A 23,627-nucleotide genomic window follows, 5' to 3' on the forward strand; every position below is an offset into this window, starting at 1 on the left:
TGTGCTAATTTGATTATTCAATTCAATTATCAAATTAATTAAATTGTATAATATATATATATATATATATATATATATATATATATATATATATATATATATATATACAATTAATATATCATTTAACCAATCAGACATTTTATTAAATACTATGAAAAAAATTAAACCGTTGATATTCCCAAATGTAAATAATAATAAACTGCGTTAATTTACTTAAAAACATTGGTACGTAGCAAACGGTGAATTCCATACACACACACACACACACACACACACACACACACACACACACACACACACACACACACACACACACACACACACACACTCCAGCACTTTTACAGTCCATTATTTTTCACGCTAATCATATGTTCACCTTGGAACATATTTGGTAATTACTACACTTTGGAAGCCTATTTTAGAAATTAAATATGCAAAGTATGAATTTAATATGTGAAGAACGTCGCTACAGCAGTGTAAAATTATAGTGTTGGTTTGAAGCATTATAACTACATGTTGGTGGAGATATAAAGCATTCTAACTACCATAATGATAATATTTATTATATAATGGTAAACTATATAATAGAGTTTATTATCACAATATCAGTTAATAATTACGTAATACTAAAAAAAAAAAAAAAACCGTAATAATAATTAGGGATAGAGTTCATGATATAACAGTATCTCGGAAAACACAATTCTTTAAAATGCTGTAACACAAACACGGAATTCCTCTGGCGTTTCGCGAGCCTTTCCCTCTCCCCGAACTGAAGTGCATCAAATAAGATTAGCCCAGCGACTCCTTCTCAGTCGCACAGATCGACACGCAAGTTAGGAAGCCGGCCAGATGTGTGTTCTGCGGCAACGTATTAGACACTTCACACGATGCCGCCATTGTCAATAAGACGATGCTGGATTAGGAGGCCGGATTACAGGCGGCCTGTTTTGTTCCCACACTAGCTGGGATTAACGTGGAGACTTTGTGCTGCTTCAAAAACCACCAGCGCCAACAACCTCCAGACTGGAGATGGAATATTACTTTTTTTTTTATTATTGGTGTCTCATCCATACACATGGTATATATCAAACCTACACAATAGGCAAGTGCTATATACAGTCAGAGCAATGTAGAGTACATTATACTAAACACATGACATGCTTTCATCCTGACACTTTCTACTCGGTTTCTACCAGTAGAAGATGCTTTACAGTGCAAAGTGCGCACAAATTAACACATTTTAAATTGCAGACCAGAATGAACACTTTGTAAGAGTTTTATCTTCTAAAATATTCATACAGACGGGAGAACGTTCCTACAAATACACCAGACGTTCACTATAAATTGTGGCCTTCACTAAGAGCACAGAGGAACCGGAGGTTACAGCCGAAGCGTTTAAGTGGCTTGGAGATGCAGGGCCGAAGGCCACCATTGCCGCTCTGAGCATTCCAGCGACGCTGAGGATTTCTTTGAAGGACGGGATGAAAGTAACAAGAAGATGAAAGATCCCTTAAGCTTATGTAATCACCTCCGCTACTCATTACCTCTCTAATACCTGTATGTGTCTGACAACATCAACAACAGAATTAGCGTCCAAACACCTTTTTTTTTTGTGAAGTGTTGTTAATGTTCAGACTCATGTAGACACGTCTGAGTGGAATTAAAGAGCAATTACTGAACAGGGGCTCTGCAATGAACTCCGATAGCGTTCGTCTGTATTAATAAAGAGTGTCAAAGTCAAACGGAGGTCAGCGCTATATGGAATGTACACAAATACACAACCAGCAGGGGACATGGAAGGGATATGTTTCACTACACATTAATCATATGTATCGTATTTTTTCCCCCCAGAAATTCTAAATGTGTCTTTTTTTTTTTTCCCAACTAGCATCATGTGATTCGTCTGTTATATGACATCATCAGATACAACAAAGGCTCAGTCACATCAATCACTTAATGGAAAAAACCCACATACATAAAAATAAATAAATAAATAAATAAAAAATAAAAAAAGCTACGTGTTTGTTTTATATATATATATATATATATATATATATATATATATATATATATATATATATATATATATATATAGATAGCCTGTTTGTACATGCAACTCAAAGCACGCATTGTTAATAAATTTATCCTAATGCCGATATTATATCATGATGTTCGTCTCTGTCTAAAGGCCAGAGCTTCAATCAACCCACGTTTTCATATATATATATATATATATATATATATATATATATATATATATATATATATATATATATATATATACGAGAATATGCATCGTTTCTACAGTAATTAAATTTGTCGCTCGATTCAGTTCTATCTCTATATGAAGGATTTAACATTTTACTGATCTTATAATACATTTTCTGATTTGGTGCACAAACAAACATTAGATATATATAGATACATACATTTAATAAATCTCATTCACACAGATATATATATATATATATATATATATATATATATATATATATATATATATATATATATATATATATATATATATGCGTGTCCTGAAGGCTCGTGGCCGTGCCTGGCTGAAAAAGCCTGTATAGCTAAATAAGATTAAAATAAGCATCACAGCCACTGTTACATTCACACCAGATAGCATTAATGAAATCCCCTCATGGTACACACATTCATCTGCCTGCTTGCTCTCTCTCTCTCTCTCTCTCTCACACACACACACACACACACACACAAAAGTCCCTGCCAAGCATAGCATGTATGTATTACAGGTGTAAATGCTCTTTAAATACCTTTAGAAATCATAGTTCAGGTATTACAGCTCCAAATGTTCCATATATATCATGCATCTTATCTGCATGAATTATCATCACCCAGAGCAGTGGGTTTGTATTGCTATGTGATTTACTGTCTCACAAAGTTACACAAAATTCCTTAATCTCCACAAGCCACAAGATGAGACGGTAGACGTAAATAGAAAATTAATTATATGAAAGTAAAAGGCCTTGCTGTTCGGATATCTGCAAATAAATAAATAAAAATCTAAACAAAAACAAAACAAAACAAGTCACACGGATTTGAACATGAAAGTGCACCTCAGCAAGAGGGAAATTGTTTGGGTGTCTTTTCGTTTAATTAGAAAATTTCCCCTCATTTGATTTAGATAATAATCTTTCCAATAGTATTAAGAAACGAGAACAATTACAAATTAATCCTGGATCTGGTGAGCGGGGTTTCTTTAACTCCGAAGCAAAAAAAAAAAAAAAAGAACGAACGAAAAAAGAAAAGGAGGCAAAGAAGGGGGGAGGAAGAAGAGGGGAACAAAACTGAAAAGAAAAGAAATACATTAAAACCCTGTGATCACAGCAACCTCTTCTCGTTTCTTATCCAACCATTTTCCTGTTTAATCCAATACGCAGTAATCCAATTTGTCTATCGGAGTTTTAAGGGCCAGATCTCAAGTTCTGTGCAGAAAAGGCACTTTTTTTTAAAAAGAAAAAATAAACCCTGACAATTTATTTTAAGTGGGGGGGTGAGTCCCGTTTTGTCTTCTCCGCCTGCTCCGTGTCTACGCCCGATTGTTCTGATGAGTTAAAGTGAGCGTGAGGAAGAAGAAAAGAAAGGAAAAGAGAAAAGCACAAGATGATTATTGTCTTGTGCAACTGAGCAGGACCTCATTAAAAGCCCGTTAGCAAGTATTTCTGAATATGCATGAAGGCAATAAGCAGATCCTTGTTCATCAGCGCAGAGTGAGCGAGTGAGTGAGTGAGTGAGAGAGAGAGAGAGAGAGAGAGAAAAGCGGTAAGTACAAAAGGATTGATTTAATTACTTGGAGTGGGGCTGTGGCATGGAGAAGTCTTGTTAGCGTGAAATGAAAGGGCCGCACTAGCCTCGCGCCGGCCTAAAGGAAAGGAGTTTGGCTTTAGGCACAATACCTAATCTCGGGATAAAGCTGAGTCCATTGTGGCCCATGAGGCCCGTCGCTAGCTTTCAAAATGGACACAACACATTTCTCCCTCAGTTAGGCCAAACTGGTTAAGTGCAAACCTCGTTCCCCTGCGAGCTTTTTAAGCGAGCACAGAGAGCAAGAAAGCAACAAGGCATGTCACGGGCTTAGAAAAAGAAAAAAGAAAGCCAGAGATAAAAATGTAGAAGAGAAGTCAATAGTGTAAATCACACATTACTGCAGATGGAGTAGTATTAATTAGTGTACACTTCATCAGCACACATATATCGAGTAGTGTCAGTGTAAACACTATTATCAGTACTAGCGGTTTAATTGTCATGAACCAGGCATTGCTATTCGGGATGTTCAGAACAGCACAATATTAGCGTACTGTATTATAAATACAAATGATGCATAGCACAGCATTTTAATACACCATATAATTAGTATAAGTTGTACTAGAGAAAGTATCAGTAGTATCAGAATTATTAGTTGTCCAGTACTGGCATTAACATTACATATGTATACAATATTAGTATACTATAGTATTACTATATACTATTTAAATACTAGCTATTAGAGGTCAAAACTCATACTGCAATATTAGTGTCATGTGATATAATAATTATATATAATATATAGTATTGTTAGCAGGAATATTTACCACGGAATGGTTACATTAATAATGTACATACTGCACAATATACAAATTTTTAAAAAGTATAATATGGAGCTTATTAAATCATAATAATGCAAGTAAATTCTGTGTGTATTACATTAAATGAGAATATAGTATACTAATATTAAATACTGACTATTAACAGTTAATACAATGATACGAGTGTCTGTATATATGAAATACTAACTACACACTATTAATGCAGCTATATTGGTATTAATAATGCAGATAATAATGGGTCGATATTAGTATAGTATCAACTAACATAACATAAGCATTATTTCTAAATGTATTACTACACGTTGTTAAATAGATCTGATGTTGGTTATACACTGATTCCCATAGCAGATTTTCAACTCTTATTACAATTCTAATGATAATAATAGTAACACATTATATACAGTACATTACTGTATTATATTACTATGTTAATTAAGTATTGATAAGTAAATATAATAAGTAGTATTAGAAGTGTAATTAATATTATTAATACTAGCTGTCAAATTAATACTTTATTAATAGTATTGTTTGTGATGAAATGTACGAGTAGGTTTGATACAGTAGTAGAGTACAGCAGTAGTTATTAAAACATAAGCGGTCAACGTCTCCTAGTAATACTAGTTGAACAGAAATTACTAATAGTTTCCATTTATATAGCAGTTCTTGACAAAGTAACGAGTGAGACACAGCGATGAAATTTATAAAACACCAAAATGATACTTTTATAATGTCGATTTTAAAAACACAAACACAAAAACAGAAAAGTGAAGGAAAAAAAAAGGCGGAAAACATCTTCCACTGGCAGCACTGTTAATATTGTAAGAAATTATTACTTTTTAATGATGCAGAATTGTATAATTGTTCGCTTGGTGTTCTAGAAGCTCACCGGTCAGTAGTAAATAGTAGCGGTAGTTAACAAAATACTAACTGAAATTACTATTGGAGCAGCTAAAAAAACAAACAAACAACCAACCACCAGGTTTCGTTTTACAAAATTGATAATTTTCTACACAGAGGTCATATAATGATATCCGTATCATGCGATGTTATAATATATAGTAAAACAAGCTTTGTGTCTCGGGTTCAAAACCGAGATACATGAATTCGTCCATTAATTTTTGAAAATCCACAGAAACTTTTTTTGGACAAAGGAAATACTGTGATTAGGTTTTGGAGCAAGAGCAATTCCAATAGACTCTACCACACCGACTGATCAACACTTGCTGAACACAAGTATTTAAAACCCTGAATAAAGCTCCGATCCCCTACACGAGCGGGTTTTCAATTTGCCACTGGTATTGTTGCCCCGACGTTGCTTGCTTTGCGGCTTAAGAGAAAGAATTCATAACCATAAGCGCTCTTAAACTGTGGGGTGAGGAGCTACTGGGATCGACAAAGTCGCTTTTAATGAGAGAAAAGTCCGCGGCTATACATACAGCGTTATCGCGCCGTCATTCATGTAATTGTTTGAAGATAGGGTGCCCTCTAATATGTCACACTTGTCTGTCTCCTTACTGCTGAGAATGCAAACAGCCGCTCTGCAAACAACCCGGATTCCCGAGCTAACGCCTAAGACGCCCCAAACTCGAGGGGTAAAACAAACAGCCAGCCGATAATAGATTTCCCCGTTTTTTTCCGCTGCCGTTTACACAAAAATGCTCATTTTTCTTCCATCATTTCACGTCAGAACGAAAACAGGAGTGATGTATAAAATTCTTCATTTTCTGTCTGTCAACCTTCAGCGATCGCAAATGTCTGTCTGCGACCCCCCACTCTATTAAACTGCATTAAAAAAAAAAATCAATAAACATTATCACAAACTGACAGACTATCGGCTAGCCAGGGCTGCACCTTTCGCCTTAATCCCTGCCCGCTATCGCACGGTCTGGACAGACAGTTTACGTTACAAAACAACTATTACGCTTCTTGTCACTCCTGCTGGAATATTAAAGTGATGCATATAGCGATGGACAAAGTGAACGACGCATGAGGACGAGTTTAAGGTGAAATCTTCTGAAAGCTTGTTGCATCGATTATAAATAAATTGCACTTGTGAGTCCGGGATTAATAGTAAATCAAAGTGAAATCAAATACAGAGAAATGTTTGAAAATTGTATATATTGTACAAATGCTTTCTGTCCAAGCCAACAGGTGAATTTCATGCCCTGAATTATCCTAATAACAAAAGGAACCCAGGTTTCTAAAATGAGCCTCTTGGGTTTGGGGGTAAACACAGATCCCATTCTCCTTCCTCCTTCTTATTTCGACTATTCCTATAACTTGGTTTGTGTGCTCCACTTTGGGCCTGTATCAAACACAGTGCCTGAGCTCAAGGGCTTTTGGGTGGGGGGGGAGCAGGACCCTTCAGGTAATTAATATTACACGAGTGGCAGATGAGAGAGTGGTGCAAGAAAGATCACCTGGTGAAGCCCTCAGGAAGAAAAAAAGGTGTTTCATTAAAAGGGCCTGAAGAATAAAAAGGCAGGAACAATGCGTTTTGGCACTCGTGCTCAACAGGCTCTCCAAGTCGTGGCTCGGATAAGAATGGCAACCTATCCCGGGTTAATAATCTCATAACAAAAGCTAAAAGACATCATCCTATTAACTAGTGATCTCCAGAGCTAATGCGAGGTACTTCCCAATGCCTTTTCTAGAGAACGCTGCTGTTAAAGAGAGAGAATTCAGGTTCCACCCCCCAGCAGGGGACCCGGGAACTTCTTTCACCCTTTATCTCATGCCCTTGTTTGGGACCTTTCAAGTGGACTCTGTGATGTGTCAGCGATATTATTGAGCTTTAGCACAGAAAAAGGAAAAGTTCCCTTGTATTCGGAAAAAATACACAAGGCCGTTTTGTCAGGACGTGTTCGCGATTCGGAGATCGTTCGAATTCTCGACTCGTCCCCGAGGAAGAAAGTTACCGACACGTTAAAATCCCACCCCTCCACCTTCAACCCCCATGACACCGTCTCCATCTCCCTGTTGCACATTTTTACTTTTTTCCCCCCCTTTTCTTCCATTTCCCTCTCTCTTTTTTCTTGGAGGGAAGATTAAATGAGTGACGCTGGCTGAAAGGCTGCGAGCCGAGGCGACACAAAAAGCGCTAAAAATTCTCATTTAGTTGTCTTTATTTTGCTAGCGCCATGTGGTCCTTGAAGATGTTGAAAACATGGGAAGCGAAGGAAAGATCAGAGCCGGCTCATTAGCATCGGGACAGAATTGGAGAGGCCGTGATGTATAGCAGCCCTGCTCTAGAGCTCCAGCGCAAGCGGTTGGTGGTAAGCTCTCCGTTTCATTGTGCTTTTGTCTTTTCTCTGGGTCTACCACACAGCAGGGAGCTACACTAGCCCTGGGTTACACAAGAGAATTATAGGGAATTTTATTTTTTTAATAATACAGAGTGTACTGGAAACACTGAGTGATGACGACTCGACGCTTCCACGATGTCCATATTCCTTCTGTGCACTTACATTATGGGTAATACACACCAGGATATTATAATGTTATTCCACAGAACTTCTGAATTATCGAGTCTATTTGGAAGCTGTTTATTAATTTTCTATAACAGCTGTAATTCACATGTTCTTTTTCAAACATGTTCCTGTTTCTATAGTAACAGCTAAATTTAGAAAGACTAAATTTAGGTTGGTCTCTCAACAAAATCTGTACCTATTAATGTTAACATTAAAAGAAGGAGTCTCCAGTGTCAGGGAGTTTTCCGCTAGAGGAAAGTCTTCAGTACTTTGCATTGTCTGGTTTTCCTGTGACAAGTTGAATTTTTTCCCCTTTATAAACAAACAAAGAGGAAAAACAAAAGGCGGTTGAGAGAATGAATGTTTTGAGTGTAAGTATTAACAGAAGAGAACTTGTAAATGGAGAAACAAACAGCATGCTAATTAAAGTATAAAGTTAAAGTTCGTCTACCTGTTTTAATAAATATGATGGTGACACAGGAGTTACGATGGTTCGACTTACAATTTTCGATCTCACGATGGCAAAATCGCATAAATATTTACATTTTCGTGCAACATGGTCGCATCTCCCGCCTTCTAATGCCCAACTCTCGGCACAGTTCAGTTGTCTCGGTGTGAGCATTATTTTTACTGTGTTTTTTGGTGTTTCAAAGCCCAATTTTTGTCTATTTAGCGACACCACCAATCACAGAAGAGTGTCTCTGGCTCCGCCCTCCACTAACGAACTGCGCTCGCCCACTGCCACATATACATATATATTTATATACTGTATAGTTTATACATTACGGCAGTGTAAATTGCTCTGTTTTGCTAAATTATGCACTGTAATTTGTTAAAATATTACAGTATTCTACCCCATACTGAACTCCATGCTTTAAAATATTTATGTTTACGCCATTTAGCAGAAGCCCTTGTCCAGAGCGACGTACAAAAGTGTTTTGAGTTTCTATCAATGAATATATTTACACTGGTACGCTAGAATACAAACTTAAGGTTAATCAGCCTACAGCTCTGTTGAGAACATTTAAAACATTTTTAATGTAAAAGACAAAGCAAAGTTGGAAAACTGCTAGTTTAAGTGTTTCAGGAAAAGGTAGGTCTTCACCCGACGCTTGAAACTCCTGGCTAGTCTAGACCATGTTTCAACATTTTCGAGTTTTGATGGTGTCATGGAAAAGCATCGCCATTGTAAGTCGGGGACTACCTGTATATACATCAGAAAACATGACAAATCTAAGACCTATAAGATGAAAAGTCAGTTGACATGATGCTATAGGGAAAAACAGTCATGTTGAGATCGAAAAGGTTGGGCCATGCAACACTTTTGAATTTGGTGTACTCCTTATTTACTATCCTTCACTGACAGAATATCTGACAGGATTTTCTTGTAAAACAACAGCATAAGGTTTCAAATAACAACATGCCCCCGCTTAATCAAACATCATGGTCATCTAGCGTGCCGTCTGTTAGCAAACAGAGCTAATCCTGCACCAATAATCATGCTGTTCTGGCAGCTAATCATCAGAGAGGCGTGGAAAGAAAAAAACCCTCGGTGCCAACAGTCTGCATCTCCATTTCACTTCTGCCTTGTCTAGCTGTAACGAAATGGATAAAGGTCTAGATGGACGGGTTTATCGGACCCGTCCTGGTGGTTGGCCAACTATCTCGAACAATGACCCCGAAATATGTCAACAGCTCATTTCCCTCAGAGCAGCGAGGAAACTCCATGCGAGTCGTAATCTGTTGCCCCTTAAAGCCCTACATTCAAACGCCGCATCTCAGCATCTCTCCACACTTTCGCAAAAGTCGCGCTACACCAGGTATTGCTAAATCTCTCTGGACGCGTGAAAATACAAAAATAATACAATAATAAGCGAGTATCCTTTCTCACTTAGTAAAAGGTACCAGATACTTCAGGTTGAAAAATAATGACTATTAAATATTATTTACCTCGAGTCATATTAATCGGACAACTAAAAGAAAACACAGGAAAAACGTTAATATTTATACGTTAATAAACGTTTTGGCGTTAAGAGATGTCGAGAATCAATTTGGGTAAATTCATTAATATTATTTTTTAAAGCTGATGTCATTTCTGATGCGAATTTAAATTGTAAAGATTTATTTATTTTCGCCCCCCAAAATGGACGACCCTGCAGTATATCGTTTGTAGATTTCTACCACAACAAGCTTCCAAAGTGGCCCAAAGTGGTCAGTGTCAATACTTTTGGTGGCGCAAAAATCTTCTTAATGCCACGCTGCCTCCGAAAGTGACTCGGATCACATGTTACCAAAGTGATCAACAATCGAAGCAACAATAGCTACAGCAGGGAGGGAGGGGACTGGGAGGGAGAGGGGGAGCTCTGGGGCAGAATAAATTAATACTTGATTCCTCCAGCTTTGATGGAATTAGCCATACTCCTTTTCTCAATGTGCCATGTGAATGTTCTTGCGTTAAATGATTTTTTTCTTCTTTTTCCTCCATTCAGCTCTTTTTTTTTTTTTTTTTTTTTGACAAGTGAGGCCACCCAGCAGAAAGCAACTGATGCAAAACCCCCGAGTAATCCCTGCGTTTATCTCTCCACCGTGGTTAGTCGGAACACAGTGGCCATTATCTAGTGGATTTGGGCAAACTTTCATTTATTTGTTGGCCTTGGGTATTCCCCCCCCACCTCCGACTCTGGTGCCTGGGTTTAGGATTGCAATCCACAACCACAAGCACCCCCACACCCCCTAAACCGCAACCCAACACCGCTTGCCATTCCAATGTAAATAGATTTGCATAGAGCCACAATGCATCTATCTGAGGCACTGATTAGTTGACAGAGCAGAGGCCTGTTGGCATGAGGGGGTGAAGGGTTGGTGCATGTTGAAAACAGAATCTCCTCGAGCACTGGGGAAGGAAGACATGCATATGGATCTGGTTTTGCATGTGAGGAAAATCTTTGACGCGGCCAAATGGAACCGTTTCAGTTGGACTCTCGTGAACGCCGCTGTAAACAAGTCGACCTCTGCCAACCATTGGCTGTAATCATTACTGCTATGTGGGATGAATGTAAAAAAATAAAAAATTCTGGAAGGTCTGTTTTTTTGTTGGATTTCTCTTTTTTTTTTTTTTTTACAGGACACATGTTTACTCCTCCCACTATAGAGGTTAATCTGTCTACCTACAGAGCTGACGAACTAGCGCAACACTCTCGGCGTCATGTCCCCCCACACACCCCCCCTCAGTAACGTCCTTCTTTCGTGTTCCTTTGATGGATTAATGCCTCGTTGTGGAACCTACACTAACAGTTCTGAAAATTGACGTGAGATTTCGAGCAGCATTTGACGTACCTGGGGAATACGCAACCAAGCGCAAGAGTAAAGAATACAAACCTAAATAACAAAGAAGCATAATGACACCTGTGTAACACCTCATGCCTGTCCTGAATCAAATAAAATGTAACAGAAGCGCACAAAAAGTTTAATACAAATAAATAACGATAGAAGAAGCTCTAAAATCCCTTAATCACCAAGACGATGACACACGTTGCGAATCAGCACCACTGGTCATCTTTATAATAATTGCCAACAGCGACAGGTTCAAATAGGTAAAGCAAATAAATAAAGGTTAGCCCATATTTATACATCTACGCCATTAAAACTTTATTCACTATGTCAGTGTCTCTAATATTTTGAACACAATGACAGAAACCCTCTAAAGGCCAAAATGCACAATAAATAATGTTACATCTATAGACATTTCAACCACAATGTTCTTGTGACACTACAGGACATTAATGATGAAGGAGAAGTAGATGAGGACAAATAAACAAAGAACAGGATGAACTAATGAGGAGATGGAAAAAATAGGTGAAAAGAGAACAAAAGGTAAAAAAAAAAAAAAAAAGGAACGGAGAGGTCGATAAAGAAAATAGGGAACAGTAAGCGGAAGAGGATGATAAAGAGAAGGAAAAGGTATAGAAAAATTGAATAGTGAAGATGACGAAGAACGAGACAGATATTTATAAGAGACGATGACAATGCAAAGAAAGGGTGGAAGAGGAGAAGGAAGAGGAGAAAGGAGAAGAAAGAGGAGGTTAAACAGAAAAAGAAGAGCAGCAATATGAAGACGGGTAGAAAGAATAGTAGTGTCCTATAAGACCCGTGTGTGTGTTTTATTGTGTGGAAGGATGATGATGATGATGATGATGATGATGGAAGACAATCAATACCGTTTTTCATTAAGAAAATACATTTCAGTATAAACGACGTCTATTACTTAATTACGTGTAAACAAATTCAACATGCCAACTTCACAATCGGTTACTATTGAAGTGAGAAGGAAACATCTGGAGGAACATTCCTTTAAAGACATGGCACTGAGTGAGAAATGCAGAGCTGACTGGTGAAGATGAGCAGAAAATGTCTGATTGGTTTCAAGGTCTCCTACTGCTGAGGGAAACATTGATAAGATTTTCACACATAGATGAAGTTTTATGGGCTGCATTATATCATTAATGCATTCCTGTAATATGATGGAGAAGAAGAAGGAGAAGAAGAAGAAAAAGGCCCCAGATGCCTGGCTACATGGGGAGTGTGAGAGAGAGATTGTGTAAAGATGCGTACGGAGGTGCCACACTGTCAGCCTGTGTATTGCCGCTCCCCACAGTTCCTTTTTGATAACCTGCCCCTCCCTCTGCTTTAGGACCCCGGTGTCTCTTCTCTACCCCCGGGCTATGCGCTAGAACAAATTTGAGCAGTGTCATATTGCACGCATTTCAACAAGACCAACACAGTCGCCGCCCTGTCCGCTTAATGAATTAAACCGAGCGAGTAATGGATGTGCTAACACTATTAGCCCTGCTTTCCATATCTGTGTTGTGGATTCTGCCGTTTTCCCTTTCTCTCCCTCACACTCCCTCCCCTGTTTCTCCCTCTCCCTCTCTCCCTCTCTGTCAGGTCTGCTTAAGGACAAATTGGTAATGAGTCCCCTCCCCTACTGTAAGTACAGGACTCAATTCCGCGACTTATCTCTTCATCTCTCCCTAACGGCAGGACAATGGCGTTTAAATTGTCGTTTCCATTAGATGAAATAAGCTGGTTTGGCTTTCGGATTCGAGCCCCAGGAATGTGCAGAAACCCATACAAAGGCAAATGAACAACAACCGGGCTAGCATAGCAGGGTCTGTTAGCACATGAAAGCCCTAATTACAGGCCAGCCCCCCCCCTCCTCCCGTGTCATTACACTTAATTGTAAAGTGTGTCTTAATCGGTTACCATATGAAAAGGTCTGTTAATGGACCGCATGGCTAAAATTCAATTATGTCATCAGTGGACGATTTGTTAACCAAATAATGATCAATTACGCAAATGGGGCTCTGCGCACCCAAACCGGCTTGCTAAGGCCTTCACCCACCCCTCCCACCACCATTAATATTCAACTTTCATGGTAATCGACTGATATCAACAGCATAGAAGTGAAAAGGAGGAAAATGAAGCATATGCTGTCAATACAGACGGGAAAAAAACCCCGCAATGCTACAATGTAATCGAAAAAAGAGGCAGGATTAGTGTATTTTTGGCTGCTTCTCCGCATCATAGCAGCTTTTGCAGGCCGAGACACTCGAAGCTTTGGCTGAGTGCTACTGGAATGATGAAAAGGCCTTCGAGATGCTTCAATAAAAGAGAGATTATAATAAGCGGCGTCTATGTGGCGCCTTTTGAAAATGCTAATCGGGCCTATCACAAGCTGTCCGCTAGGCCATGCGTGGTGCGTCGTTTAACTCAACTTCATACCGACTATTAAAAAAAACAACAAAATAAATACAACAAAGAGCGTCCACAGAACACCGCGGTGTGAGAGAGGAGAACCGAACGAAGAGAGAACGACGGGGGCTCGTCACAATTTCCATCAAGTTATTAAATACAATAATAAATCTATATTACACATCTCGGAACGAGAAGACTATCTTGCAGTAAGCAACAAAACCCTCCCAGCCCCCGAAACCCCCCCGCCCCAACTGGCTCCATCCACCGCGCGCGTTTTATCTTAAGATTTTCAGACAATGCCTGGAGGATCCCGTTCCCTAATCTTCCTAAAAATCCCCTTTCATCCAACTGTTAAAGAATGTTTGAAAGGCTGACACCAGACCGAAAGGAGAAAGAAGGAAAAAACCTGTCCTCACATGGGCGGGGGGTCGAGGATGGTGTGGGAATCGGGTTGGCTGGGGGTGTCGGAGCGCAAAGTCGGTGCAACTCAACTAACGGAATTGTGATCTCGCGCTAAAAGGTGGCGCGAGACCACCGGACGCCTCGTCCTTTAGCCGACTCCCGGATTCACGAGCCTCTAACGGGCCCTGATTCTTATAAAGTTCTACACTAAAGAGCAATGATTCATGGAGCAAAGCAAAGAGTCACCTATAACGCGTGTATTATATATAATGCATATTATAAGGCGTAAAGATTGGGAACACATTATTGACGATACTGATGTTAACAGCCCTTTGAAGTTCTTTGTGTGTGTGTGTTTGGTGGGGGGACAGAGCGAAATCCGGCATTAAATCTGAAGAGCCGGTCACCTCCTGATCTGGCTTTGGCCTTTGCGGCCGCTCCAAAAGGACCAGCTTTATGAGGCAAATTCCTGCGTTTGTCTCCAGGCTTACTTACTGCTGCTCGGCGCGCATGCTTGGCGGGGAGGCTAAATGAAGTCTTTGGTCTTTGAAATTAGAGTGGACAAGGTACCAAGTCCGGAGAAAGAAAGCAAAAGAGAGAGAGAGAGAGAGAGAGAGAGAGAGAGGAACGAGAGAGAATAAAAAAAAAAAAGAGCTTTTGCAACAATGGCACAACATACACGCACACATGTGAGTGTGTGTGTTGATTCCCAGAGACATCCTCTTCCTCAGAATGACAGGTATTACACTCTAAACACTTTTTTCCACTCTTACTGTTGAAAGATTATACCGGTTATCCCATTAATGCTGCGGGGAAATGCCATTCTTGTGTCTTTAAGCTCTTGCATAGGAGGTCAAGAGGAGTACGCCACCGCTTACACGGCCGCTGTGGATGTAATCTTCCCAAAGTTACAATAATTAATGTTAAGCTTCTTTAAGCAATACGTTTCTGAAAGAACTCGCCTGATAATATACTTAAAGCTGCGCGGGCTGTTTGTGTTGCCCGAGCTCGGAGGCCGAATCTCCATGCTGCGCACGTAGCGGAGCTTAAATCTTCGGCAAAACTAAAAAAGGGGCTGGATATTAACACGCGCACACAAAACGGGGAAACATACACTCTCAATTATTTCTGTCCGGCCCACATAACAGGCAAAATAAGAACCAACTATTAAATCAGAGTGAAGAGATAACCAACAAACGTGCGAAAGCTACGTGAGAATATGCAAATAGCAAAAGAACCAACGTTATGACGCATCCTTGCGCAGATATCCGTCTTGAATGATATCTGTGACCGAGATGAACGGAAGGGGGAGAGAGAGGGAAAAAAAATAGAGGGAAAAAAAAAAGGGAGGGATTAGAGTGCAATAAAACCTGTGTCAGTCTTATCAGGCTCGAGTGCAATTTTTAAACATATGTTAATCTGGGCTAAAACTCGTCCTTTTCCCTTTCTGGCTGCGTTTTGTTATCCGTCTTATCGAGCGCTCGGGAAGGTGTGAGCTTCGCAGAGTGCCTTTAGAAGCCATTATTTTCATAATTGTGTGCATTGTGCTGGGCTATAAGGCGATTTGAAAATCATATGCGTGCGCGAATGCATAAATAGAGATGGATGTCGGGCAGATGCATTCAGAAAAAAATCTCAAAAGGGACACGTCGTCGCTGGAAAGATTTCAATGGCGCACTGGGACACGTTGTGGTGCGACAGAATGGCGGGTCATGGGAGTGAATAGATACGATTTTTTTCTCAAACGATCAATCCATTCGTATTTGATGTGTTCATTAGAAGCAGGAAAAAAAAAAACATCCCAGTGAAAATGAGTGAGGAACCGTGTTGATTGGATGCATATGTGTTTTATTTTATTACTGTTAACATTTTTCCCCCTCCGTGTGAAGGACACTTCTCCCTGTGGTAAAGGAATAACGAGTTCATTAAGCGTGAGCTGCAGCGAGAGCCCCGAGCGCCCAGTTCTGCCCGAGCTCGCATCATTAGGGCACCGGCGTAATTAAGAGTTGTTAGAAAGCGAATTCTCCAACTGCAGATTAGAAAATTAAACTATTTACTGATTACATATTAATAGAGGACAACAATGGCGCTTGCCATAAGCTTGGAAGGCGACCAAGGAATAAATCTGTGTACTTAATTACTATAAACAATGGTTGCATGGAAATGGAGGGTTTTTTTTCGTTGCTGCGCTCCCTTCTGTAATGTGCCTGATATCAGAAGACACTTGACAATTCTTGTTCAATTATCTCCGTTCTCTAATGTGCTGTGAACTGCGCACGGTAAATAAATTAAGCGGCCCAATTACTGCCAAGTCTTCTGGGGAGAGCTGACTTGACTCTCAAAAAAGAAAGAAGGGGGGAAAAAAAAAGGGAAAAGAAAACAGCAGCAAATTTGGCGCACGGCACATAATCTAAAGAGGGAGAGCGCGGAGCGACGGGAGGAGGGAGGAAGAGGGGAAAGAAAATGAAACGGAAAGACAAAGATGAGGAGGGAGAAAATGAGAAGGAGTTAAAAGGTTTACATCGATCCCATTTATAACACTCGCGATCGGCTGAATGAAAGCGGTAAATGGATAACGAACGAATGAATGAAAGAACGACTGAATTCATGCAGAAATGATCTTCTCTCCCGAGTCGCACAGTACGGAGGGGCTCGTGAACCTTAATGGTTTTTCTGGCTTTAACACTAATTTCCTGTACACAGTCTCTCTCTCTCCTCCTCACACACACTACAATACTTTTTCTCGACTGAACCAGATGTTATATTGTGTGTCGTTATATCAGGTGTGCATCGTATACGTTTTGGCACACACACACTTTGGCTTGGTGCAAAAACACACAAATGGCCCGGAAATGAAACTGAATTCTGATTACACTTTTCAAGGAGTGCAATCGATCAATCAATCAATCAATCAATCAATCAATCAATCAATTAATCAATACGTAAATAAATAAATAGGAGAATTCTAGCCGGTCCTAATGTAATTAGAGCCAAAGCCTGAAATGTTGTTAGTGGATTTTGTTCTTTTTTTCCTCTACTTTTGCTTCTTCTACTTGCACTACCATTTTGTAATATTAAATCAACATGTGCATCTCCACCAATGAGGCGGATGCGATTCGCATCTCGATGCATAGGCAACGATACGATACTTTAAAGATACATATGAACAGCTACCGATGCGATCCGATTCACCCCTATCCGATTTCCATTCCATTCGACACAGTGTGATTCCATGCAATATGATGCAATGGAAAAAAATATGATGGCATGCAATTCAATGTGGTACAAATAGTTCACTTTTATATATTTGACTCAGAAAATCATCAGTTTACTTAAGTGACTTCTGACTTCTAAAGCATGGTCCCTTTCACGCCTTTATAGTGCAAAAAAATAAATAAATAAAACCAGACTTTTCCTATTCGGTCTGCAGGACGTTACAGCTCTACCTCTGCCATGTTAATCTGTATTCTACGTGAAACTCAGGACACGCCTCGGTCTCCGTAGTGTTGTAATGCTTTATATTCACGTAGCAGCAGCGGTGCTGAGAGATCGCGCTCGAGAAACTGTTCAGCGAGGAGAAATCGATCTACGAATAAAATATTGGTAACTTTCTAAATAATAAAAGTATAGCGCATCTATTAATAATTATATACAATATTAATTTATAAATAAATCGTTTTTTGAAAACGATGCATTGCATGAATTACAAACTTTTTTAAATCGATGCATCATATCGTTAACTTATAAATCGTACATTCCCTTAAATATGTATCGCTAATCACATCGACTTACAATGACAGGAGAATGTTTGAAAACACCTGGACACCGTGTATACGCTCTGAAACATCATGGTGTTCCTGTAAAGTGGATGAGGTTTCTTTCATTAGCTTTTAAAGTCAATCCTTCAATTGTTTGTAAAAGCAAACAATATACACCAAAGTTTCAAAACCTCTCCTCTTGATGAAACCACACCACGAATAAGGAAAAGTATCATGTAGGGTCATATGCGACTACTGGAAACCAGTCCAGATGTTTTCAGATGTCAGTGTGTATGACGTGATTAGGAACCGACCGCGATGTAATCGATCATCGGGACGTGCGAATCGTTCGAATGCGAAAAACGCAGCACTACTGATCGTTTAGATATGAACTGTAAGCGTATGAAGGCATCTTTTCCGGATGCTTTTTAATGCCGTTTGGATCAGAAGTGTGTATGGAGTGTTAATGGTTCAACAAGTATACTATAGAGCTTAACGTTTAAATATAAATTTGTCGAGTGCAACTATACGTATACACGGGTTGGGAAATGAGAAACAGGATCGTATCTCTTTAGTAACTTTCACTCTTTTTATACACACACACAGACACACACACACACACACACACACACACACACACACACTTGAGCATGCTGATCTATCTCGGGCTGTTTGGTTTGTGTCCTGAGCGGCTAACTGGCTTGGGTTCATATCACATCACATCACAGCAAAAAAAAAAAAAAAAAAAAAAAAAAAAAAGCCCTTCAGGCTCTCACAATGGCTCCGGTGTCTGTAGAGTCGAGACCAGCCGAGAAAGAGATGGAGGGAGAGGAAGAGGGAGGGGTGGTGGTGATGCTGGCAAAGGCAAAATGGAGATAGTCTTGATATGAGAGCAATGTGACCGGGAAGCGTATATAAACCAAAAGCATCTATTTTACCCCATTTTTTTTTCTCTCTCTCTCTTTTTCTCGCTCTCCTTTTCCTTTCCATCACACGCTGCATAGCTGGACGCTCTTGTCCGTTTTTAGCCGCTTCCTGTTTGCGGAGCATCAACTTTACCGGATTTGAGCTTCCTCACCCTTACACACCACGGATTTTTACACGTGCACATGTGTTTGACAAATACAGGTAGAGGAGGCACGAGTATGTACGTATCTATGTGCACATGCCACTATTTTACGCTCCTCTCTAAAATTCCCTTTTTGACACACACACACACTCTCTCTCTCTCTCTCTCTCTCTCTCTCTCTCTCTCTCTCTCTCTACTCCTCCCTCTTTCCCTCTCTCCGCTACAGCATATCAATGAAGGCCAGATATTGGATGCGTGTTGCGCTCGGCTGCGCTATCAGTGGCCGTTATCGTTCTCGGTGAAGCTCGGCTTATCGCCGTGGTCCAGAGAGCCGGAGAGCCTTTTCATACCCCCCCCTCCTCCGTCCCGCTTCAAACGGCCCCCCACTTCCCCCCGAAACTCGGAGAGAGTCGGGCCGTGCTCAATTCGCCAGACCCTGTTTAGGGTTTAAATTGGGCGCACTACCTGTGTCCATGAGATAGCGCAGGCGCTTCTCCACACATGAGGCGCGAGTGTCGATCTGCCTCTGCTCGCTCTCCAGAGCCACCAGCTCGCCCACCACGTACTGACTCGTGTCTCTGAACGCCTTCTGAGAGAAACACACAGAGAGAGGGGAGAGAGAGAGAGAGAGAGAGAGAGAGAGAGAGAGAGAGAGAGAGAGAGAGAGAGGTTAATCATCACTGATGTCACATTCTACATTCAAACACAAAAATAAACAGAAAGGCAAAGAAACAGAAATTGAAGGAGAGAAAGGGCAAGAGAAAATGACAGAGTGGAAAAGAGAAGAAGAGAAATAGAACCTAAAAGGGGAGAGGGGAAAAAAAAGGAGGGACACAGAAAGAGAGAGAGGCTAATCATCATTGAGTGAAGGTCACTTCTAAATAAAACATGTCTTTTCCTTATATATATATATATACATACACACACACACACACACACACACACTTTTACTAAAGCGTATGATTGTAATATATACGTATATATAAGTGCTGTCAAAAATAACGCGTTAACGCAAACTCATTTTAACTGCGCAAATTGTATTAAGGCGTTAACGCAGCACACATTTCTGTGACCGTTTTTATTACAAATATAAATAAATAAATAAATATAAAAGAGGCGAAATTGAAACCTTCAATAACACACATTTATTCATAAGGTCTTTTCTTTACTCAGATAAAAAAAAAAAAAAAACTCCACCGAAAAATAATTTGTTTTACTGGTGCGCCAAAAGTCCAAAATCCGCCATGATGCACACATCCGGCAATTAAAACCGTCCGTGTGGAAACAGAAAAAAAATCAGAATGGTGTACTGATGATTTACGTCATTTAAAACACTATAATTACTGTAAAACATTTATAAGAGTCTTTTATCTTCATGCTCTATGTTGAGTTTGGTTTCACTAATAATAAACCAACATTTGCATTCAGCATCCATATTTGTCCATGTTCATGTTGATTAGTGTATTAAAAACTTGAAAGGTTTTATTTTATGGTACATTTAGAACAGGAAAAAAATGTGATTAAGTTGTGTGTGTGTGTGTGTGTGTGTGTGTGTGTGTGTGTGTGTATGTATGTATGTATGTATGTATATATATATATATATATATATATATATATATATATATATATATATATATATATATATATATTTTCGTTATTATAATTACTGTTATAATATTATAATTGTTTCACATGAAATTCTTCACTCCTTTCCTTTATGCTTCTGGAGTCCCATAGATATCTGTGATGGAACGATACCTCAGAGGGTTTACTTTAGGTAAAAAAAATAAAAATAAAATTGACTAAAACTAACAGAATTAAAAAAAATCATTACAAATATTGAAGGTACTTGAGATTTGATATACAGCATGTTGTGTTTATAACTCAGACACACTACAGTGTTTTAGTAGCAGCAGGTATTTATTCATGATGAAATGAAGTAAAGAAAAATGCTTGCGGTAAGTAAAATAAAAAATAAATAAAAAAGGTGTGATTTGATATATGATGAACAGACGTACTTACACTTCAAATATTACTATTCATATCTATTAAATAATGACACTTGCTTTATTTATTTTTATTTACATTTAATACAGTGGAACATATGTGAATCGAGTTCCTGTTTTCAGCTGCTCTTTTCCTTTATCATTTTACTGACAAAGCACAAAGTCCTCTGTCCTAAAGACAACTTGTGCTGTTGAGGAAAATTAATCAACAGTGTCTGACCAATCAGATTTAAGAGTGGGATACGAATTGCCCAGTGCATAATATGTATGGAAATGTTTTTTTCTCCAAGTGTCAAATATGATATTTCCCCTCCTCTACTTAGCGCTCTAATTCAATAACAGGATACAGACCTCCACACACACACACCCAGTGTGAAGGGTCAGTGTGCTTGTCAATAAGAAACACACACACACAGGTGTAAATTGAAATACAGGGGTAAGGTTGAGCAACGCCTGAGGCCTGTCAGCAGGAGACTTCAGAGATGAGAACACACCCACACACACCTTCATACACACCCACTTTTACATTAACTGCTGGACAGCAGAATGCTGTCCCCATCACAAAGTTAAAAAAATAAATAAAATGCTTGCAAACACAAGCACACGTCTTATCGTCTCTCCCTCCGGCCACTCGCTCCCGAGAAACGACAGAGGACTGGGGAGGAGGAGAAAAAAAAAAAACAAGTGTACATTCATAAATGATGGACACATAGTTAGTGCTGATCCAGTGTATTTTTAATAGGAAAGCAGAGAAAGAGCGATAAAGAAGAGGAGGACGATAGAGTGAGAGAGGAAGAGGTTACCCCCCCACACCCACCCTTTCCCGACATTGCATTTTCTTGCCGCTGTCCATCATAGGCTCCTCTCCTGCTGCAGCTCTATCGCTGCATTTCTCCCACGAATCAATTTTACACATGATCAGCGCCCCCGTGCCGCCGTAATTAAGGCTGGAAATTACCATATATATTATATTAATGCAAACATCATTGGGAGGGTAATTCTGGCTGAGATGGGGTAATGGCCGGGTTCAACACCGATTAACCCCCGCACAGAGAGGCGGGTCCAGTCGGGGGTCTCGGCAAGACCTCGCACTCGCTCTTACCTCTCTCCAAGCCTCTCTCACTTATTCTTAGCCTCTGACATTCTCACCCTGCCTCTTCTTTTCCCTTTATCTCTCTCTCACACACACACACACACACACACACACACACACACACACACACACACACACACACACACAGTCTGTTCATACACGCTTTCTGTTTTATGCACAGATTTTTGTAATAATAACAGTATGTTTCGTCAAAAAAAAAAGAAAAGAAATGAAGAAAGACATGATTCCCCCCCTATTTCCTAATCCTAATCTACAAATGATCACGAGAAAGGGGTATGAGAGTGAAAATGTCATCCAGGAATTTCGATCAGGAAAACTGAATTGGAATAAAGAGAATGAGGACGCACCTCGTCTTCTCCCGGCTTTCGGTTTTCCACCTCAGAGGAACCGCTCCTGTCATCACCTGCTCGCTTCAGGTCTTCAGGCACTGACCTCTGCCTTTTTACTTCTTAAATGAAAAAAAAAGAAGGGTAAGGGTATTAAAGAAAATACAGTGAGCGTGTCAAAGAGGTAAAAAAAAAAAAAAAAAAAAGACGTGCAAATTTGCACTTTAAACAGTTAATGACGGTTGAAACTGGGGATGTGCGTCTTCATAAATGAGGCTGATGTGATTCGCATCTCGATGCACAACCAACGATACGATACATTAAAGATACATGAAGCAGCTACCGATGCGATGTGATTCACCCATTGATATCCCGTAGATATCCTCCTCCCACAAGCCATAGATGGAATGGACTAACACACACACCAACAATAACAATTCTGTTTTGCACAAAAAAATTGCGCTTTTGCACATTTTTTCTGTTGCCAGTACCTTCATGTTTACATATCAATGATATATTTTTTAATACACATTCGTCCATTTGTACAAATCTTCTGTGCCGTACTTGTGCTACAGTGTCGCCGTATGCACAATAAATGTTGCAAATGTGCACGTCACGTTGTTATTTTGGTGGCTCCGTGTTCATTTTTGTTCCTTTATCTCTCTGATGTAGCACATTGGTCCTGGGAGAACGCTGTTTTTAAAAAAGCCTATGTAGTGTTGATAAATATATATGTAGAAACTTACAAAAGCACACTCGCCACACACAATTCAAATCTGCTCAATTCGGCCAATAAGGTAGACAGTAAAAAGTGAAATCTAAAAAAGAAATGTGTAAAAAAATGCAACCATGTCAAGAATATTATTCTATATTCACCAAACTGTTCTATCATGATGTGGCTGGAAAGAGAAATGGTGTAGGGGTGATTCTGAAGGACGAGTACAGTAAGAGTGAAGTGGAGGTGAAGAGAGTTTCTGATAGAGTGATGATAAATGTCATCAGTGTTTATTATTACAGTGTGGGTTGTGAGGTGGAGGAGAAGGAAAAATTCTGGAGTGAGTTAGATGAAGTGGTAGATGGTGTACCTTGGAAAGAAAGATTAGTGATTGGGGCAG

At 39.6% G+C, this 23,627-nt stretch overlaps 1 protein-coding gene across 1 annotated transcript in view; it reads right to left on the minus strand.

The window, feature by feature from the left end:
* ehbp1 (EH domain binding protein 1) overlaps window positions 1-23,627 on the minus strand; it is a 162,988-nt gene that overhangs the window by 10,190 nt on the left and 129,171 nt on the right. The window contains 2 exon segments of the mRNA XM_046854952.1: window positions 19,532-19,655; window positions 22,534-22,634. Coding sequence (XP_046710908.1) covers window positions 19,532-19,655; window positions 22,534-22,634 — 225 coding nt within the window.

This window comes from Silurus meridionalis, chromosome 8 (genome assembly GCF_014805685.1).
Source record: "Silurus meridionalis isolate SWU-2019-XX chromosome 8, ASM1480568v1, whole genome shotgun sequence".
NCBI lineage: Eukaryota > Metazoa > Chordata > Actinopteri > Siluriformes > Siluridae > Silurus > Silurus meridionalis.